This window comes from Cynocephalus volans, chromosome 6, assembly GCF_027409185.1.
Source record: "Cynocephalus volans isolate mCynVol1 chromosome 6, mCynVol1.pri, whole genome shotgun sequence".
In the NCBI taxonomy this organism is placed as follows: domain Eukaryota; kingdom Metazoa; phylum Chordata; class Mammalia; order Dermoptera; family Cynocephalidae; genus Cynocephalus; species Cynocephalus volans.
In genome coordinates, this window is record NC_084465.1 from 105,931,713 (window position 1) to 105,947,792 (window position 16,080).

The 16,080-nt window shown below is 41.9% G+C and overlaps 1 protein-coding gene across 2 annotated transcripts in view; it reads right to left on the bottom strand.

Moving 5' to 3' along the window:
• The window catches only part of TXNDC11 (thioredoxin domain containing 11), a 59,202-nt gene extending 43,535 nt beyond the window's left edge, over window positions 1–15,667 (bottom strand). The window contains exons 1-4 of one of the 2 annotated variants that reach the window (XM_063100389.1): window positions 15,344–15,667; window positions 8,969–9,185; window positions 6,208–6,305; window positions 3,012–3,141 (exon numbers count right to left, since the gene is read on the bottom strand). In XM_063100389.1, the coding sequence (XP_062956459.1) occupies window positions 3,012–3,141; window positions 6,208–6,305; window positions 8,969–9,185; window positions 15,344–15,567 (669 nt within the window). In that variant the 5' untranslated portion in view covers window positions 15,568–15,667. Of the gene's footprint in view, window positions 1–3,011; window positions 3,142–6,207; window positions 6,306–8,968; window positions 9,186–15,343 lie in introns of those variants that run through there. The other variant, XM_063100390.1, reaches the window with a different exon arrangement.
• Window positions 15,668–16,080: the final 413 nt, after the last annotated feature.

Below are 16,080 nucleotides of genomic sequence, written 5' to 3' on the forward strand. Positions count from 1 at the left end.
TTAAAGACAGTCTAACGTTGTCATATATCACTCTAAGTGGGTTGCCAAAAACCAACTGTGAGTAATGTCAGACTCACTGATGTAAGTCTGGTATGAACTCCATGTCAATACTTGGAGCATCCGGTGCTATAACACTAAAGGTCAAGGGTTTGGATCTGCATACCAGCCAGCCGCAAAAAAAATACTTGGAGCACGACCTTTAAAAATACTGCTAAAAAGCAGATTCAAAGAATGCTAAGGCTAAAGATAAGAAATCGTCCTTTGGGGCTGGCTAGTTAGCTCAGTCGGTTAGAGGGGGTGTTGATAACACCAAGGTCAAGGATCCTCATACTGGCCAGCTGCCACCCCCTGAAAAGGAACGATCCTCATTGCTCAGTCATAAATATGCACTTGTCTTTCTCTTACAAATGCAACTACAGAGAATGCTAGAAACATCAAGGCAATAAATAAAAAAGGATTAGAAAGATCTCTGATACAGATGTTCGAGGGCATTAACTCAAAAATACTTTTATTACCAAAAACTTATAAGCTTTCTTCTATCCCTTTCCAACCTCTAAACTTCACTGCAGCCGAAAATGTCAGTAGGGATGATCTAAGCCAACTCCTTTATTTTAGAGATGAGCAATCTGAGTGAAAGTCAGAAACGAGAGACTTGCTGATGTCTAAAACCCAGGCCTTGGGTCAGTGCATGGCTCACTTGGGAGAGTGTGGTGCTGATAACACCAAGGTTACAGGTGTGGATCCCTATACAGGGATGGCCGGTTAGCTCACTTGCAAGAGCATGGTGCTGACAACACCAAATCAAGAGTTAAGATCCCCTTACCAGTCAATAAATTGAAGAAAAAAAAACCCCAGGCCTCTAATAAAGCTTAGTTGAGTCCTTCTTTATCACATGACCTCTGCTAAGAAATGAAACAGAAAAACTGGCTCAGAACTCTCTGGATACAAATCTGATAGAACTAAAAATTATAATGAAGCTGCTTCTGAGTCCTCTTATTAAGCTAAATGATCTCAATCTTTTCCACACTTTTATTTGGAAGGGTCAACACACGCTACATATTTGATGTTCCATAGCTCCTCTCCTATCTCTCTTTCCTTTTTAGGAGTGAATGAGTAAACATTTAAGAAAAAAAGAGGACAGCAATCAAAACTGAGCACAGTATTCCACAAAAGTTCCAATGATGCATCACAGAATGATGAATTTTTGGTGCTTGCTGGTCATTTTTTATCATCTTCATTACAAAACAAACCAAAGTTTTTAAAATGAATTCCAGCAGGTATTATGTACATTTTAAATTCTCTTAATAGTGCTAAATATACAGGATTTTTTCTATAATGACATTTTTACTGATAACAAGTTTTCATTTATTGAGACTGCATTCTAGGCATTTTCATTTTTTTTTTTTTTGGTGGCTGGCCGGTATGGGGATGCGAACCCTTGACCTTGGTGTTATAACACCATGCTCTAATAAACCGAGCTAAACAGCCTGCTCTATGTCTTGTCTGGTTTATTCCTGTTGCACAGACAAGAAAGAGGTTAAGTAACTTGCCCATGGCTACACGGCTGATAAGTGATGGTGCTGAGCTATGACTCATGTCTGCCGGACTCCTGATTCGCCATTTTGCTGTATCACCTCCAGGGAGCCTGCCTATTATCTACTGCAGATCTATGTGAGAACTCACCATAACATTTTTGCACTTAAAGAGTTAAAAGAAACCTCAAGAAAAGCCTGGCCCAGGCCCCTGGTCCCCACCAGCAGGTGAGTACCCTGCCCCAAATCACAGACCCAGTTAGTGCTACCAAAGGAATCAGGCAGCCCAGGTGGCCTGCCTCCTAGTGCAGCTCTTGCCTACCAGCCTGCCCATGCAAAACAGGAGACAAGCCTAAGAGGTGCACTGAAGTCTATCCATTATCCTCATAAGATTAGGAAATATTTACTCTGATGCATGTCTAAGAATTATAAGCAGAATAACTAGATATTAACACTACTGCTTGGGGAAGCTGCTAATAGTTAACACTATAAATAGGATTTCTAATATGATTTAAAAAGCTATAAATGATGTTCTGGTGAAAAAATGCATATCCAATCTGTACAAAATATACATAGTGCAAAAAGTAAAACTCAACCAGTCAAAATTCTAAATCATCAGTTAGTGAGGTCTAGATTTACAGGGTTCTGATTGCTATCAGGTACTTATGGTCTTGATTTTGTTGTACCTAAGTATCTATTTTACTTGCACCCAGGTATGATTTTATACTTGCTCCAATGAATTTTTTGTGGAATTATTTTTATAATTTTTTGAGGTTATTTTAATAATCTCAATACTGGCCTCTCAATAATAAGCTGTCCTGAATATGCATTAAAGATCCTACAAAGGCTGGCTGGTTAGCTCAGTTGGTTACAGCATGGTGTTATAACACCAAGGTCAAAGGTTCAGATCCTGTACTAGCCAGCCACCAAAAAAAAAACAACAATAATTTATCAGGGTTTGAAGCTGCAACAGGGAAGGAGGAGAGAAGACATGTTAAGAAAGTTACAAAACTTTCTATAAATAAGACCTTGAAATAGTTATGCACTTAATAAAATAGAAAGGAACATATTTCCGGTTTTAAAAAAAGCTGAAGTGGAACAGATAAGAAAAACTAGGTATCTCATGGTATAATGCTGTAAGTACCAAATAATATTCTTAGAAATTTGCAGCTGCATATAAATTCTAAGTTAATTCTCACGCACTCTAAATTAACTGAGACAAACTTAAAGTTCATTGAAAATTCCCAAACAAAAAATAGACAAGATTTTGTAAGTATCCTACTCTCTTAAAATTCACTTGGCCAAACCATCCTTACAATCAGTACCTCAAAAAGCATTTAACTGGGACTTATCTATAATTGATTTTTTAAATTGTTGCAATTCAGGAGGTATGTTAAGAAAAACACTCTTTTAATACAAACAATTCAATACAACCCAGTGAAAGGCCTTGGGAATGGAGGAGATATGAAAGACAGGTACCTCGTAGTTTGAGAGAAAATCTAGTAATTCTGATTGAGATGGGATGTAGAGAAGTGGTTTCATCACCCGGCGGACAAACTTCTCAATGTAAACAGCACTCATGGGGCCTTTGTATTCGATTGGTCCAAAACTAGTACCAAAAAAATAAAAATAATACACCATGCAGTAAACCTGTAATATATAACTAAAATCATCAACACCGAAAAATGAAAATGTCTGGGTTCATGACCTGATTGGGTCATAATAAGTAGCCTGCTTTGTTCAGGAAGTGACTGATAAGCTTTTTAGGTGAGGGGAGGTCCAAGCAGCCGTTTCCCTTCTGTGAGCTTAATTTAACTACAAACTGAATTTCCAAAGAACATTCATCCTGACAGTCTCCGAAAAAAGAAATTAATTCCCACAATATTTCTTTAAAATAAATAAATAAATAAATAAATAAATAAATAAATAAATAAATAAATAAATAAATAAATAAATAAAAAGAGAAAGGCGGCCCTGGAAACTGACCACATGCTACAAGATTATAGGATCTTAACTATACAATTCAACATAGATGGGCAGGCTTTTCTTTTATAGATCACTCTGAAATAAGAAACAAGTTGAACAGTTGGCCCTTCACCTACTAAAAAGTACTTATTAAATATTCCCATAGGCACTTACACAAAGGATTACTAAGTAAACCTTAAACCTATATATGCAACAACAACAAAAAAGTTACATGAAGGTATGAAGTCAGGGTCCTATATAAATTATCTTCCTTCCTTTCCCTTCCAGTTGTGCTTGGGGATGCACAGGAATTTAATTCAATACTAATATCACCACCACTCAATTATCCTCCTAAGCTAATCGGTATTCTCACATGGTTATTTTCAATCTCACACAATACCAGACACTGCTCAGATGTAACTGGATGGTAGGTGGCAGGGGTGGGGGAGTACAGTGAAATTCAGCAACTGCATAATCATTCTGCTCTCTAAACAGAAATTGACATTAAGCTTACTGTTAATAGCAATAATAAACAGAGTAAAGAAAGAATTACATAAATGCTGTGATCATAATACTATAATACACTGTTACAGAAATTCACACCCATATACACATATAATATGATGAGATAAACACAATTCTTCAGTGTGCACTGCAGAATATGATGCCAAAGGAATATTAGCATGAAGCAAGGAAAAACAGCATACTACATGCACAGCTGGGAGATGGGGTTAAAAATTCTATCAATTCAAGATTTACTACAAATTAGTTCAGTTTGAAAATTGCCACCACCACCACCACTAACCCAATCAACCACCAGCAATTTTTAATTTGAGGGAAGAAAGCAAAAAAAGTATCTAATAACTTATTTTGCTCAGCAAAAAGGAGATAACGATTCTGGGAACCTCATCTACTCAAGCAAACAGACTTTGCTGAGTTTTCCTGGCATGATGGTAAGAGAGTCATAGTGAGCTGTCAAAGCTAACAAGGCAAAGGTGAGAGGCAGCATCTCGAGGTGAGTACCAACCTCAAATTTCTAATCTGTATAACAAATGGGTTGGACTAGATATGTCTAAGTTCCTCTCATGTCCTTTCAATCTTTCTACGAAAGCTAAGAAAACAAGTAGTTATGGTAATACTATATACCCATATATCCCAAAATGACATTTGTACTCAATTCAAGAGAACGCTTCTGATTTTAATGTCACATCAAGTTAAGCCCATCTCTGAGCAGCCTGCAAGGATGATAACCCCCGCTAGGCATCTTTGCCGTTTTCCAAAGCCAAAAAGAAATGCAGGGACATCAATAGGGCAAGCTCATCATCCCGTTACAGAGCAGAGTTTTAGAACCTCCAAGTACAATACCTTACACTTCTTTATAAAAGGAAGTAACATTGAGAAAGTTACTCTGAGAAAGTATTCTCATATCCTAAAAAACCTGCACTTTAATACCTTCAAAATAGAGGTCGAACCTCCAAATTACTAGCCAAAAAGCAGGGGGCAAATCTGAAAATGGTTTTAATGGTCCTCAAGCAAAAACTGGCTTATTACAGCACATACTGAAAATTAAAAACATTTAATATCCAGAGGAAAACTGGGGGGTAGAGATGGGGTAGGAAAGTGTGTTTTTACCCAAATACTATCTAATAGCTCCTGAGAGATAATACTATGTGCCACACAATGAGTTATGTTAGAGACATGGAAGTAGGGTAGAATGTGACAGAGAATCCACAAGTGATAGTTTGTTGATGTTTGCTATATATCCCCACTACCAAGGCCCAGGAAGTTCAGAGAAAGGGAAAAAGTAAAGCTCTTACTAATCAAATCTCCTTTATCCGCTTTACCTTCAACAAACTTCAAGCCAATCACACCAAACAAAGTCTAAAAACCTATCTCCTGTCTCCAAAACCCCCCTGCATGTCAGATTTTTAGACATTACTTAATAACTACAGCAGAGCCTGGGCAGTACTCCAAAACTGAACACCAACATTTCTGCAGCAAAATGAATAAAGAGGCACTTTAAGTGGGATAAAGACCATAGGAAGTCTCTTGTCACTTACGGCCAGATGAATGCATCTGGGGACAAAATTTATGAAACTCTTCTGGTGTATCCATCCTCTTTGTGATTTTGGAATTGTGGATATGGGATTGTGGATGTGTAGTAGTTTTCTTCCAAATAAAAAGATGGTAAGATTCCCACTTGATTATGCTATGCAGTCAGGTAACGGATAAGGAATTTTGTGTATTTTTATACTGTAAAACACTTTAAGAATATCTGCAATGTACAATCATACAATGGAGTAAATGGGTACTTTTAAAAACAATGCTAGAGAATATGTAATGACATGAAAAAATGTTCACAAAACTGAGAAAAAGCAGTTTAATACAAACATACTTCAAAAAGTTCATGGAAACACAATCTTTCCATGAACTTTTTGAAGTACCCTTGTAGTATTACTGCCTGAACCTGTTTTTAACTTTAAAAAAAGGGGTGAACATATATATTCCCAGGAGGATATAAATCAAAACCCAGAGTGATTATATATGGCTGATAAAACTATTGAGATCTCTTTTTACTTTTGCTTATCTGTATTTTCTAAATTTTCTACAGTAAATATCTAATACATACGTTTATATAGAAAAAAAGCAAAATTCATTTATAAATTGACAAACTTAACTGGAATTAGAAACACTACTTAAAAGTTCTTACCTTCGATGATACAGATATATCACAGGAAAATAAAAGAAGTGTTTCTGTTTTCTGCATTTCCCCTGGTTCCACCAACAGTTAATTGCCACAAACAACACCTGCAGAGCCAAAAAAGGTTTTCAAATGACTATGAATAACAACTGAAAAGTTACTTAGATTTAAAAGACAAAATTACATAAATGGAACTATTTCTCTCTCCCTGAAACAAAAAGTATGAAAAAATTGTTTCAAGCTTTCAAAGTCATCATTTACCAAAAAAAAAAAAAAAAAAAAATAGGCTCTCTTATCTATAGTATCCAACTAGGATTTGGAGTCTGGCCAAAGAGAAAAATTATTTGCCTTGAATTCTAAACTGAATGAGTGTAATTGAGCTTTTTCTAAGCATGATTACACTAAAATTTAGAAGAATATGTCTTTTGAAAGTCAAACTGAACATCTGAAAATGAAAATGTTACTGCAAATGTCAAAGGACCGTTTTTAATGACTATTTTAAAAACTAATAAAGATAACCAATTATTAAAGCTATGCTCTAAAAAGTAGTGCTGAATAATAAAAATATGGGTTAAATATATATTTATAGGTGCATGCTAAAGTATTTAGGGAGAAGTGTCCCTATGTCTGCAATTTACTTTGAAATGTAAAATAAGACAGATTAACAGATGGACTGAAGCAGTTTCTCAACTTGTGTGCCACTGCCATTTTGGCCCAAATGGTTGCGGGGGTTTTTGGTTATGTTATGTTAGTTTTTGTTATGAGGGGCTGTCCTATGACCTGGATGTAGGATGGTGTAGGATGTTTAACAGCTTTCCTGCCTCTACCAACTAGATACCAGTAGCTCCCCTGTCTTAAGTAGTGATAACCAAATGTCCAGGGGGGAGGGGGAGGGGAGTGAGGAGGGGTGGCAAAACTGCCTCCAGTTGAGAACCCTAGATTAGAAGGGTGGTTAGATGAATAAACATGTGATCAAATAAGCACAATAAAATGTTAACAGTAGAATTGAGGTGGTGGGTATATATAAAATTCTTCTGCCTTTGCTGTATGTTTGAAAATTTACATGATAGGGCCTGCCCGTGGCTCACTTGGGAGAGTGTGGTGCTGATAACACCAAGGCCACAGGTTCAGATCCTATATAGGGCCGGCCTGTGGCTCACTTGGGAGAGCGTGGTGCTGACAACACCAAACCAAGGGTTAAGATCCCCTTACCAGTCATCTTTTAAAGAAAAAATAAAATAAAATAAAATTTACATGATAAATTATTGAAAAAATATGAAGACAGACTATAAATGAAAAGCCACCTTCAAATGCTTTATACCTACTAGAGCAATAGTAACATTGCTCAAAATTTAGTGGCAACTCTATAGAGCTCCTTTTAGAGTCTACTTATGAAGGGGAAAAAAAGGAACAACATCTTTACATAAAGTTGACATCTCATATCTTACTCAAAAATAGAGCACAATAGGGGCTGGCCGGTTAGCTCAGGTGGTTAGAGTGTGGTGCTGGTAACAGCAAGGTCCAGGGTCTGATTCCCATACCGGACAGCCACCCAAAAAAAAGAAAATAGGGCACAATCTACCATGTTCGCTAATTCTACAAGGCAATACAGCTCAAAAGAGTTTTGCAATTTTCCAAAAATAAACCCACTCCGTTTCCCTACTGAGTGCGTGGAACAATAAACTTCAATTTGGAAAGAGCTGAAAAAATTTTTTGAAAAACGCAGTGTCGGTAACTGCAGATGGCACTAGAACCTCCACCGCTTATCACTATGTGATCTTTAACCAACTGCTTCACCTCTCTAAGCCTGAGGTCCTGCTTCAGAGAAACAGGGCTAAGTTACAGCTTGCAGAGTTGCTGTGAGGATCAGAACTGGGCCTGGCACCCTGGGATACTATTATTATTCCAATGTCACCACTCAGGAGGATGTACTGCCTAAGCTGACAGTAAGCAAACAACGAATTTACACTTAACCTAAAATACAATAAATCTTCCTTTTCCCCACATGAGAGACATGATCTTTCTTCTCTAAAGTCAGAAAACTCAGGAAATGACTGACGAAGTGGTGACTTTTTTTATGCTCATATACTGCTTGCCTCCCAATGCTATGTTAAGAGTTCCTGCTACCTCCCAGAAGTCTCTGCCAGCTTGGTTACTGTTAGTGATTTTTAAGGGGGGTTGGATGGTGGGGTGAAGGAAATAACAGAGAATAAATCAATTCCACGGGTCCACAGCTGGAACACAAAATGCACTCTCCCCATCCCCTATCCCACCGCTGCCCAAAATCAATGTTATATGGGATACAGAATCCTATTTAAACAGTACTTGGTACCACTTTCAGGCATACAATGGTTAAAAACAGCTTTGCTGAGCTGGGCAGGAAGCCCAGCCACCACTTATAACATTGTTTCTAAGAAAAACCAACTGAGAGTTCCAAATGCACTTCTGGAACTCAAGCTGCCTGCATAAGTTACCTATTTTCAGTACCCTCTCCTCCTTCAGCAGTGAACCCAAAGAGTATGGCACCTGGGATGAGCCCTGGTCCACATCAGGAGACCCAGAATCTGCTCCCACTCTTGCCTCTGACTATAACCACCTAAATCGGAAATCCTTTGTGTCTTTACAGAAGGCTTTACAATTTACAAAGTACTCCTGGAGTTCACCCTTACAAAATCTACCAACTGGGTAAGGTGCCTGTCTCTACGGGGACATCCTGCCCTATACCCAAGACTGACAGCCATTTGATCCTTAGGCTGAATGTCAGCATTACCTGGTCTGAAAGCCGACTTGCTGCTTGCTCAATCTCTGCCCTGGCAGCGATGGACTGCCCACACCATGGGGCATAGAAGAAGAGTAGGACCACCTCCGAATCACGGCGAACGTGTTCTGCATAGTCCAGCTGCCCCTGGAAGAGGTCAAGGACCGGAGACCTCAAGGAGAAAAAGCTGACAGGTGGCTTTGCTGGTATTATCACATCTTTTGCTCGACTAAAAAAGATCAAACACAAACGAGATTGTTTAGTTTATCTTCTTCTAACAACAGCGTTGTGTGAAAAGAGAATGAAGCTTAAAGGAAAAGTCCTCCTTTGAATAAGAAAATGGAGTCCCAAAATCACCGTCCTGGAGTGAAAAGTAATATTCTGTGCTAAGGCAACATCTGGCTGAGCAAATGCAAGACATGAATAATATGTTGGAAACAATTCTCTGATATTCCATCCCCCCAGGTGTGGAAGAAGAGGGTGGTGGACAGCAGAGAAGGATGTCTTTGAATAATCCCTATTCTTGCCTCCCACACCCCAAGACTCCATCCTCATCTCTCTGCAGCCTGGCTCTCCACAGCAGCCACTGATCTCCAGGGCTTTAGAGCCACCAGCCTGTGAACTCAGAGTTGTGGGGAGGGAGCATACATGCCACCACTACTAGTAAGATTTCTATGGGACAATCAAATCACCTTTGAGAAAACATTAAGTTCGTTAGCTGGAGATGGCCTATAATTTATCCAGGACATTCAGGTAAAAGTAACAATTAAATAATAACATACATTTCCCTAGATATATATCATAATCTAAAGGGTAATAAAGGTGAATAACAAAGCAACAGCCTAATTAACTGGAAAACAAGTTTTCAGAACACTTGAGGTTCCCAGAAAAGAGACGTCAGGAAGAGAAAGAAAAGAATATCAAACAAGTGGTCAGAAGTCACAGAGACGCCACTACTTTCCCCATTAAGACAAAAGGTGAGGCTGCATCTCATCAAGTTAAAGGGATCTAGTAATCACCTTGAGTTTAGCTAAGAAACAGAGGATACAAAAATGGAATCCTAAAAATCATTAGATTAATTCAAAAGGCAGAAAAAGACCCAGAGAGGAACAAAAACCAAAAGGTACAAATGGAAAACAAGCAGCAAAAAGGCAGACTTAAACCCAAACACATCAATAATTACATACATACATACATACATATATATACATATATATATATATATATATATATATTTTTTTTTTTTTTTTTTTTTTTTTGCGGCTGGCTGGTATGGAGATCCAACTTGCCATTGGTGTTACAAGGCTGCACTCTCAACCAATCAAGCTAACTGGCCAGCCCTACACTAAATATAAAAGGACTAAACAACCCAATAAAGAAGAGACTGACAGCCAGTCAGGCTAAAGCAAGATCCAATTATGTTACCTAAAAGAGATACATTTTCAATATTAAAAAATAGGATAAAAGCATAAGGATGGTGTTGGGAAAATAGAATAGTTTGGTCAGGGCCCTCGCCTTGGGTTCAGTTGGGTGTGGTTCAGCATCCTTTGTAAGCAAATTGTGTGTGTGTGTGTGTGTGTGTGTGTGTGTGTGTGTGTGTGTGCGCGTGCGCGCAAGCGCCCGTGCACAAATGTATCTTTTTAGTTTTGTTGCTATTCTTGTGTTCTTGAGAGGGACAGAGGGAAGGAAAAGGAGGGAGAGGGAGAGAGGGAGGAAAAGGGTGAGGGAGAGGGAGGAAAAGGGTGAGGGGGAGGGAGGGAAAGGGCGAGGGGGAGGGAGGGAAAGGGCGAGGGGGAGGGAGGGAAAGGGCGAGGGGGAGGGAGGGAAAGGGCGAGGGGGAGGGAGGGAAAAGGCGAGGGGGAGGGAGGGAAAGGGCGAGGGGGAGAAGGGGGACAGGGAGAGAGAGTGGAGGGGGGAGGGGGAGAGAGAGGGAGAGAGAGAGATAGAGAGAGAAAGTTTTAGTGAAGAAGGCAGGCAGGCGTCAGCCTCAGGCATCTGCATCAGGCATCTGCTCTCCATCATGCTCTCCAACCTATGGCTTCCAAGGACCTTTTGGCTGGTTACCTAGCTCATAGACCTGTGTAAAGTGTCTGGTGACCTAGCCTGACATGTGAGGGGTCTGGTGACCCACCCTGGCGTGTGGAGGGTCTGGTGACCGAGCCTGGCTTGTGGAGGGTCTGGTGACCCAGTCTGTGAACGGGCTTGAGGGGTCTGTGAGCTCCAGACCCAGCCCTAGCTCGGCAATCGGCCCAGTTGGGGCAGGAATTAAGAGCTCATGGAGCTAGGCAGATGGGAAAAGATAAACCATGTAAACAGTAAGCATAAGAAAGCTGGCATGACTCATCAGGTAGAAGTATAAACTGGGGTATATTCTTATAATTAGATGTTACTCTGCAATAAAAAAAAATCTACTCACATATACTGTAACTTAGATGAGTCTCAATAAAATTATGCTGAATGAGAAAAGCCAGGCACTAAAGAATATATACCCTATGACTGCACTTATATGAAATTCCAAGCAGACAAAAGGAGCAAATCTATTTATTCACTCCAACTAACATTTTAACCCTGTAATTAGACAGCTTTCAGTCTATACTTAATACCTTCATAACCTGAAAAACTCAATCGCTTACAAAATTATTCAAAACATGTTTAAGCAACTGTTACTGTGCATAAGGCACAGTGCTTCAGGAATAGGTGCTGAGGCTACAGCAGCTAGCGTGCACACTGTGTTGTCAAGGAGCTAACTTTCTAGTCAAAGAAGATAGGCAACCAACCAAACATGTTAAAAACAAACAATAAAAATATACAAATGGGGCCGGCCCTGTGGCTCACTCGGGAGAGTCCGGTGCTGGTAGCGCTGAGGCCGTGGGTTCAGATCCTATATAGGGATGGCCAGTGCGCTCACTGGCTGAGCATGGTGCAGACAACACCGAGCCAGGGGTTACGATCCCCTTACTTACTGGTCAAAAAAAAAAAAAAATACACAAATGACCACTGCTATGTTGAGAATTTAACAAAGTGATATGACTGAGGAGCACAGCAGATCCTCTGATGGAGTGGTGGTCAGGGTGTTATCATTAAAGCTGAGACCTGAATAACAAGAAGCTAGCCAAGCAAAGAGGTGGAGGAAGGCCCTGAGGCAAAAAATTCATCTCGTTAGAGGAGTTATTTTCCTACCATTCAAATAGCATGTTAAGGGCCGGCCCGGCCCGTGGCTCACTCGGGAGAGTGCGGTGCTGATAACACCAAGGCCCCGGGTTCGGATCCCATATACGGATGGCCGGTTCGCTCACTGGCTGAGCGTGGTGCTGACAACACCAAGTCAAGGGTTAAGATCCCCTTACCGGTCATCTTTTTAAAAAAAAAAAAAAAAAAAAAACAAATAGCATGTTAAGCATCAAATAAGGCAATCTGAGGGAAAATGTAGGTCTCTGACTGCCAAAGAAAGAATTCATCATCAAGTTAGTATTTTTGCTCTGTATGTTCAGAGGAGTCCTAAAGTAAACAAGCCAGCTAAGATACAAGGCCAATCAAAAGACAAACATTAGCCAAGGAAGAGAAACACTTGCCTCTGCCCCATCAGAAACATGCAAGAGTTTCCACTTAACTCTTCAACTGTCTTTACATTTTGGGGAAATTATACCCAGATCAACGATTTCCTATAGCTCTGACGTCCTAAGTCTCGGGTACAAAAAACTCAAGAGTTGGTTGCAAATAAGAAAGACCTGTTGCTAGACCAACTTTCATATGAAATTCACACCATATAACTCCTTCCAAAGAGGATCTCAAAAAGATTTGAAATTATAAAATACAATAAAGCAGGGCTGGCCAGTTAGCTCACTTGGTTAGAGTATGGTGCTGATAACACCAACTCCAAGGATTTGGACACCTATACAGGCCAACTGCCAAAAAAAAAGCCACAAAAATACAATAAAGCAAAATAAATATCTACACATACATATATATATATCTACATACACACATTTTTTTCCCTCCAAATCAAGGTAAAAGGAAAGCGAGCAGGTTGAAGTAATGGAGATTTAATGCACAGAAGTGCAGGTAGGTAGAGATGAAATGCACAATTATTAATTGTGCCTCAACCCCAAGTCAACCTTTTTTATACTGTCTGGTGTGAATTCAGCTAAGCAGCAGAAACTGAAGAGGGCATTCATTTATTTATTTAAGGTATGGAGCTACTAATAAAAATTAAATTTAAAAAAATCGTACTCTCCCTTAAGCCTATGTCCTCATTTAAGCAAAGATCTTAAAAGTAAAATAAGAAAAGCAGGATAGAAATGTTAGAGACAGTTTTACAGTGATAAATTGTATCATGACACCATTCAATCAAAGAATTCTCTAAAAATATTAATTTGAGTCTATTAAAAGACTTTCGAATTTGCCAATAGAACAGAAAGGAGATGAATAAGCAGCCATTCACCAGCTCTCTCTCCTTGGCAGAAGCAGGTAAGGATCTTGTTCTGCCAGCTCTAGTAACCGGATTTACACTTTCATCTTCCTGAAATCTCAAAGGACTTTCATAACTATTAAGTCCTGCTGTCTCAGAACAAACATTAAGCATTAATTCTAAAGATGAACAAACTGATGTAAATAAACCCCACAACCTTGGAGGGGGAAAACCTCTCTTTCTAATTTGAACCTAAACGCCACCTAGCAATATTCCACTTTGTAAAATATGTTATCTGTTTTCCTTGTGAGAGACAATAATAAAGAGCAAGGTTGAGTCTACTTCCTGACAATAAAGGATTCAAATTCCAGCTCCTCCACTTAAATAGGCAGGTGTGATTTGGGGTAGGTTTTGTAACAACACACACACACACACACACACACACACACACACACACACACACACACACACACACACACACACACACACACACACACACACACACACACACACACACACACACAGTTTTTCCAATGGAACATGATCAAGCCTCAACTCCTTTACTTGTAAATTGGGAAGGATAACAGTATATCCACATTTTACTGAGAACTGAAAGACTTAAACGAGATCCATACTAGGCTCTCAGTTATGTGTTAGATAAATGCACTCATGTAAATAGTAGTTTTCAAGCAGGCAATTTTGTCCCCCAGGGGACATCTGGCAATGTCTGGAGATATTCTTGGTTGTCACATCTGGGGAGTAGCTACTGGTATCTAGTGAGTACAGGCCAGGGATATTGCTAAACATCCTACAGTGCACAGGACAGGCCCCCACAACAAGGAATTATCTAGCCCAAAATAGCAATAGTGTCAAGACTGAGACTCTGCTGGTAGTACAGTACCTGGCACATGGCAAATGCTTAATGACAATTATTACGCTTTGTTCTATTTCCAATAAAATCCCTAATTCTTTGACACCTCTTTGACGATACCGGCCATACACTGTGCTCAATAAACCAAAAAACGTTCCAAGTTTAAATCCTTCTCTCGGCCAATACACCAAGGAGATATGTCAGTGGCAACACAGACTTTACAAATTGTAGTTCCAAAAGATATACGTGGATTTGGGAGGACAGAAGTACACCTGAAATATAACACAAATTTTGCATCTGTGTACACTCCTGAAAAGAGGCACATTAGCTTTTTTTCCTACTCACTATGCTCCAGCCTACGCAGGCCTTTTTCCCAGTTCCAGGAAAACAGCTAGCTTGTCAGCCTCAAGACCTTTGCACCTGCTGTTCCCTCTACCTTGGCCATTCTCTCCCCAGATTCTCCCGTGAGATTCAAATGTCACTTCCGTAGGAAAGTCTTTCCGTCGCACCTTCATCGCTTCTATTCCCTGCACAGCAATTATTGAAACCCTTTAAAATTACGTTTACTTTTTTACTGTGTCCCACCACTGTGGACGAGCGCTCGGCACACAGTGATAAATAATCGTTAGATCGACCAGTGCATGAATTCTCAAAGGGATCTGGGACTCTCAAACGGTTGTGAATCGTGACACCGAAAAGCATAAGGGAAATGAAACAGCTGAGAAATGAGGTTCTTACAACCTAGGTAGAAATGACAGGTGCACCCCCAGATACCCCAACAAGTGAGAAGCAACTCAGAACCCTGGCCCACCGTCCTCGGTACTAAAACGGGTTGAAGCGGGGCCGGGCAGCACCCGGAAACCTCACCATATGGCCGACGGGCTGGCTGGGAAGAGGGGAAAGCGGGGTTCATGGCCGCAGGCTCGGAGAGGGTAAAGCCCGCTCTCTAGGCAAGGTCAGGTCCGACTTCCCCTGCGGAGGCCGCTACGATACCCGACCCTGAAGGCTCCGAGCTAGCCACGCGTAGCCGGGCGGGCGGGCGGACGGGGAGTCCGGGCAGGCGGGCGGACGGGGAGTCCGGCCGGGGACGGGGTCCGGGCCGCCTCACCTGCAGGTGAACTTGAAGGCGAGGAGCAGCGCGCAGCCGAGAGCCACGGCCCCGCAGAGCAGCTCGGGCCGCCGGCACGCCATGAGGGAGGCACCGCGCAGCCCGTGGCGGAGCCGGCCCGCCGAGGACGCTTCGGCCGGGGCCGGGCTGAGGGACGAGGGGCCACCCTCGTCCTCGGCGTCCTCGCTGCTGCTGCCGCCGCCGCGGCGTCCGCATTCCGACATTAGATGCTCCCGGCCGCCGGCTTTATACCGCCACCGCCGCCTGGGGCCGAGGGCCCGGCCCGGCCCGTGGCCCCCCAATCCCGCTGCTCGCCGTACCCGTTAACCCTGATCCTCCACGTCAGCGCGCCGCCGCCGCGGGCCCGCCCCCGCGCACGCAGTTCCGCCCCCTCATTCACGGAGTCTGCGCGGACACCGACACCGCCCCGGCAGTCACGCCGCGCCCCCAGGCCACGCCCCCACACCCACGGAGTCTGCGCGGGCGCCAACACCTCTCCGGAAGCTCCGCCCCACCCCCCGGGCCCACGGCGCCCCCCACACACACGGAGTCTGGGCGGGTGTTGACACCGCCCCTGCAGTCCCGCCCCCTGTGCCACGCCCCCACACCCACGGAGACTGCGCGGGCGCCGCCCTGGGGGTAAGGAAACTACTACCCTGGGTTGGGTCATGCTTCCAGGGACACTTGGAAGTATGGCCCACCCCCGGGAGTCTACGCTTCTTCGGAGGGCTTATAGG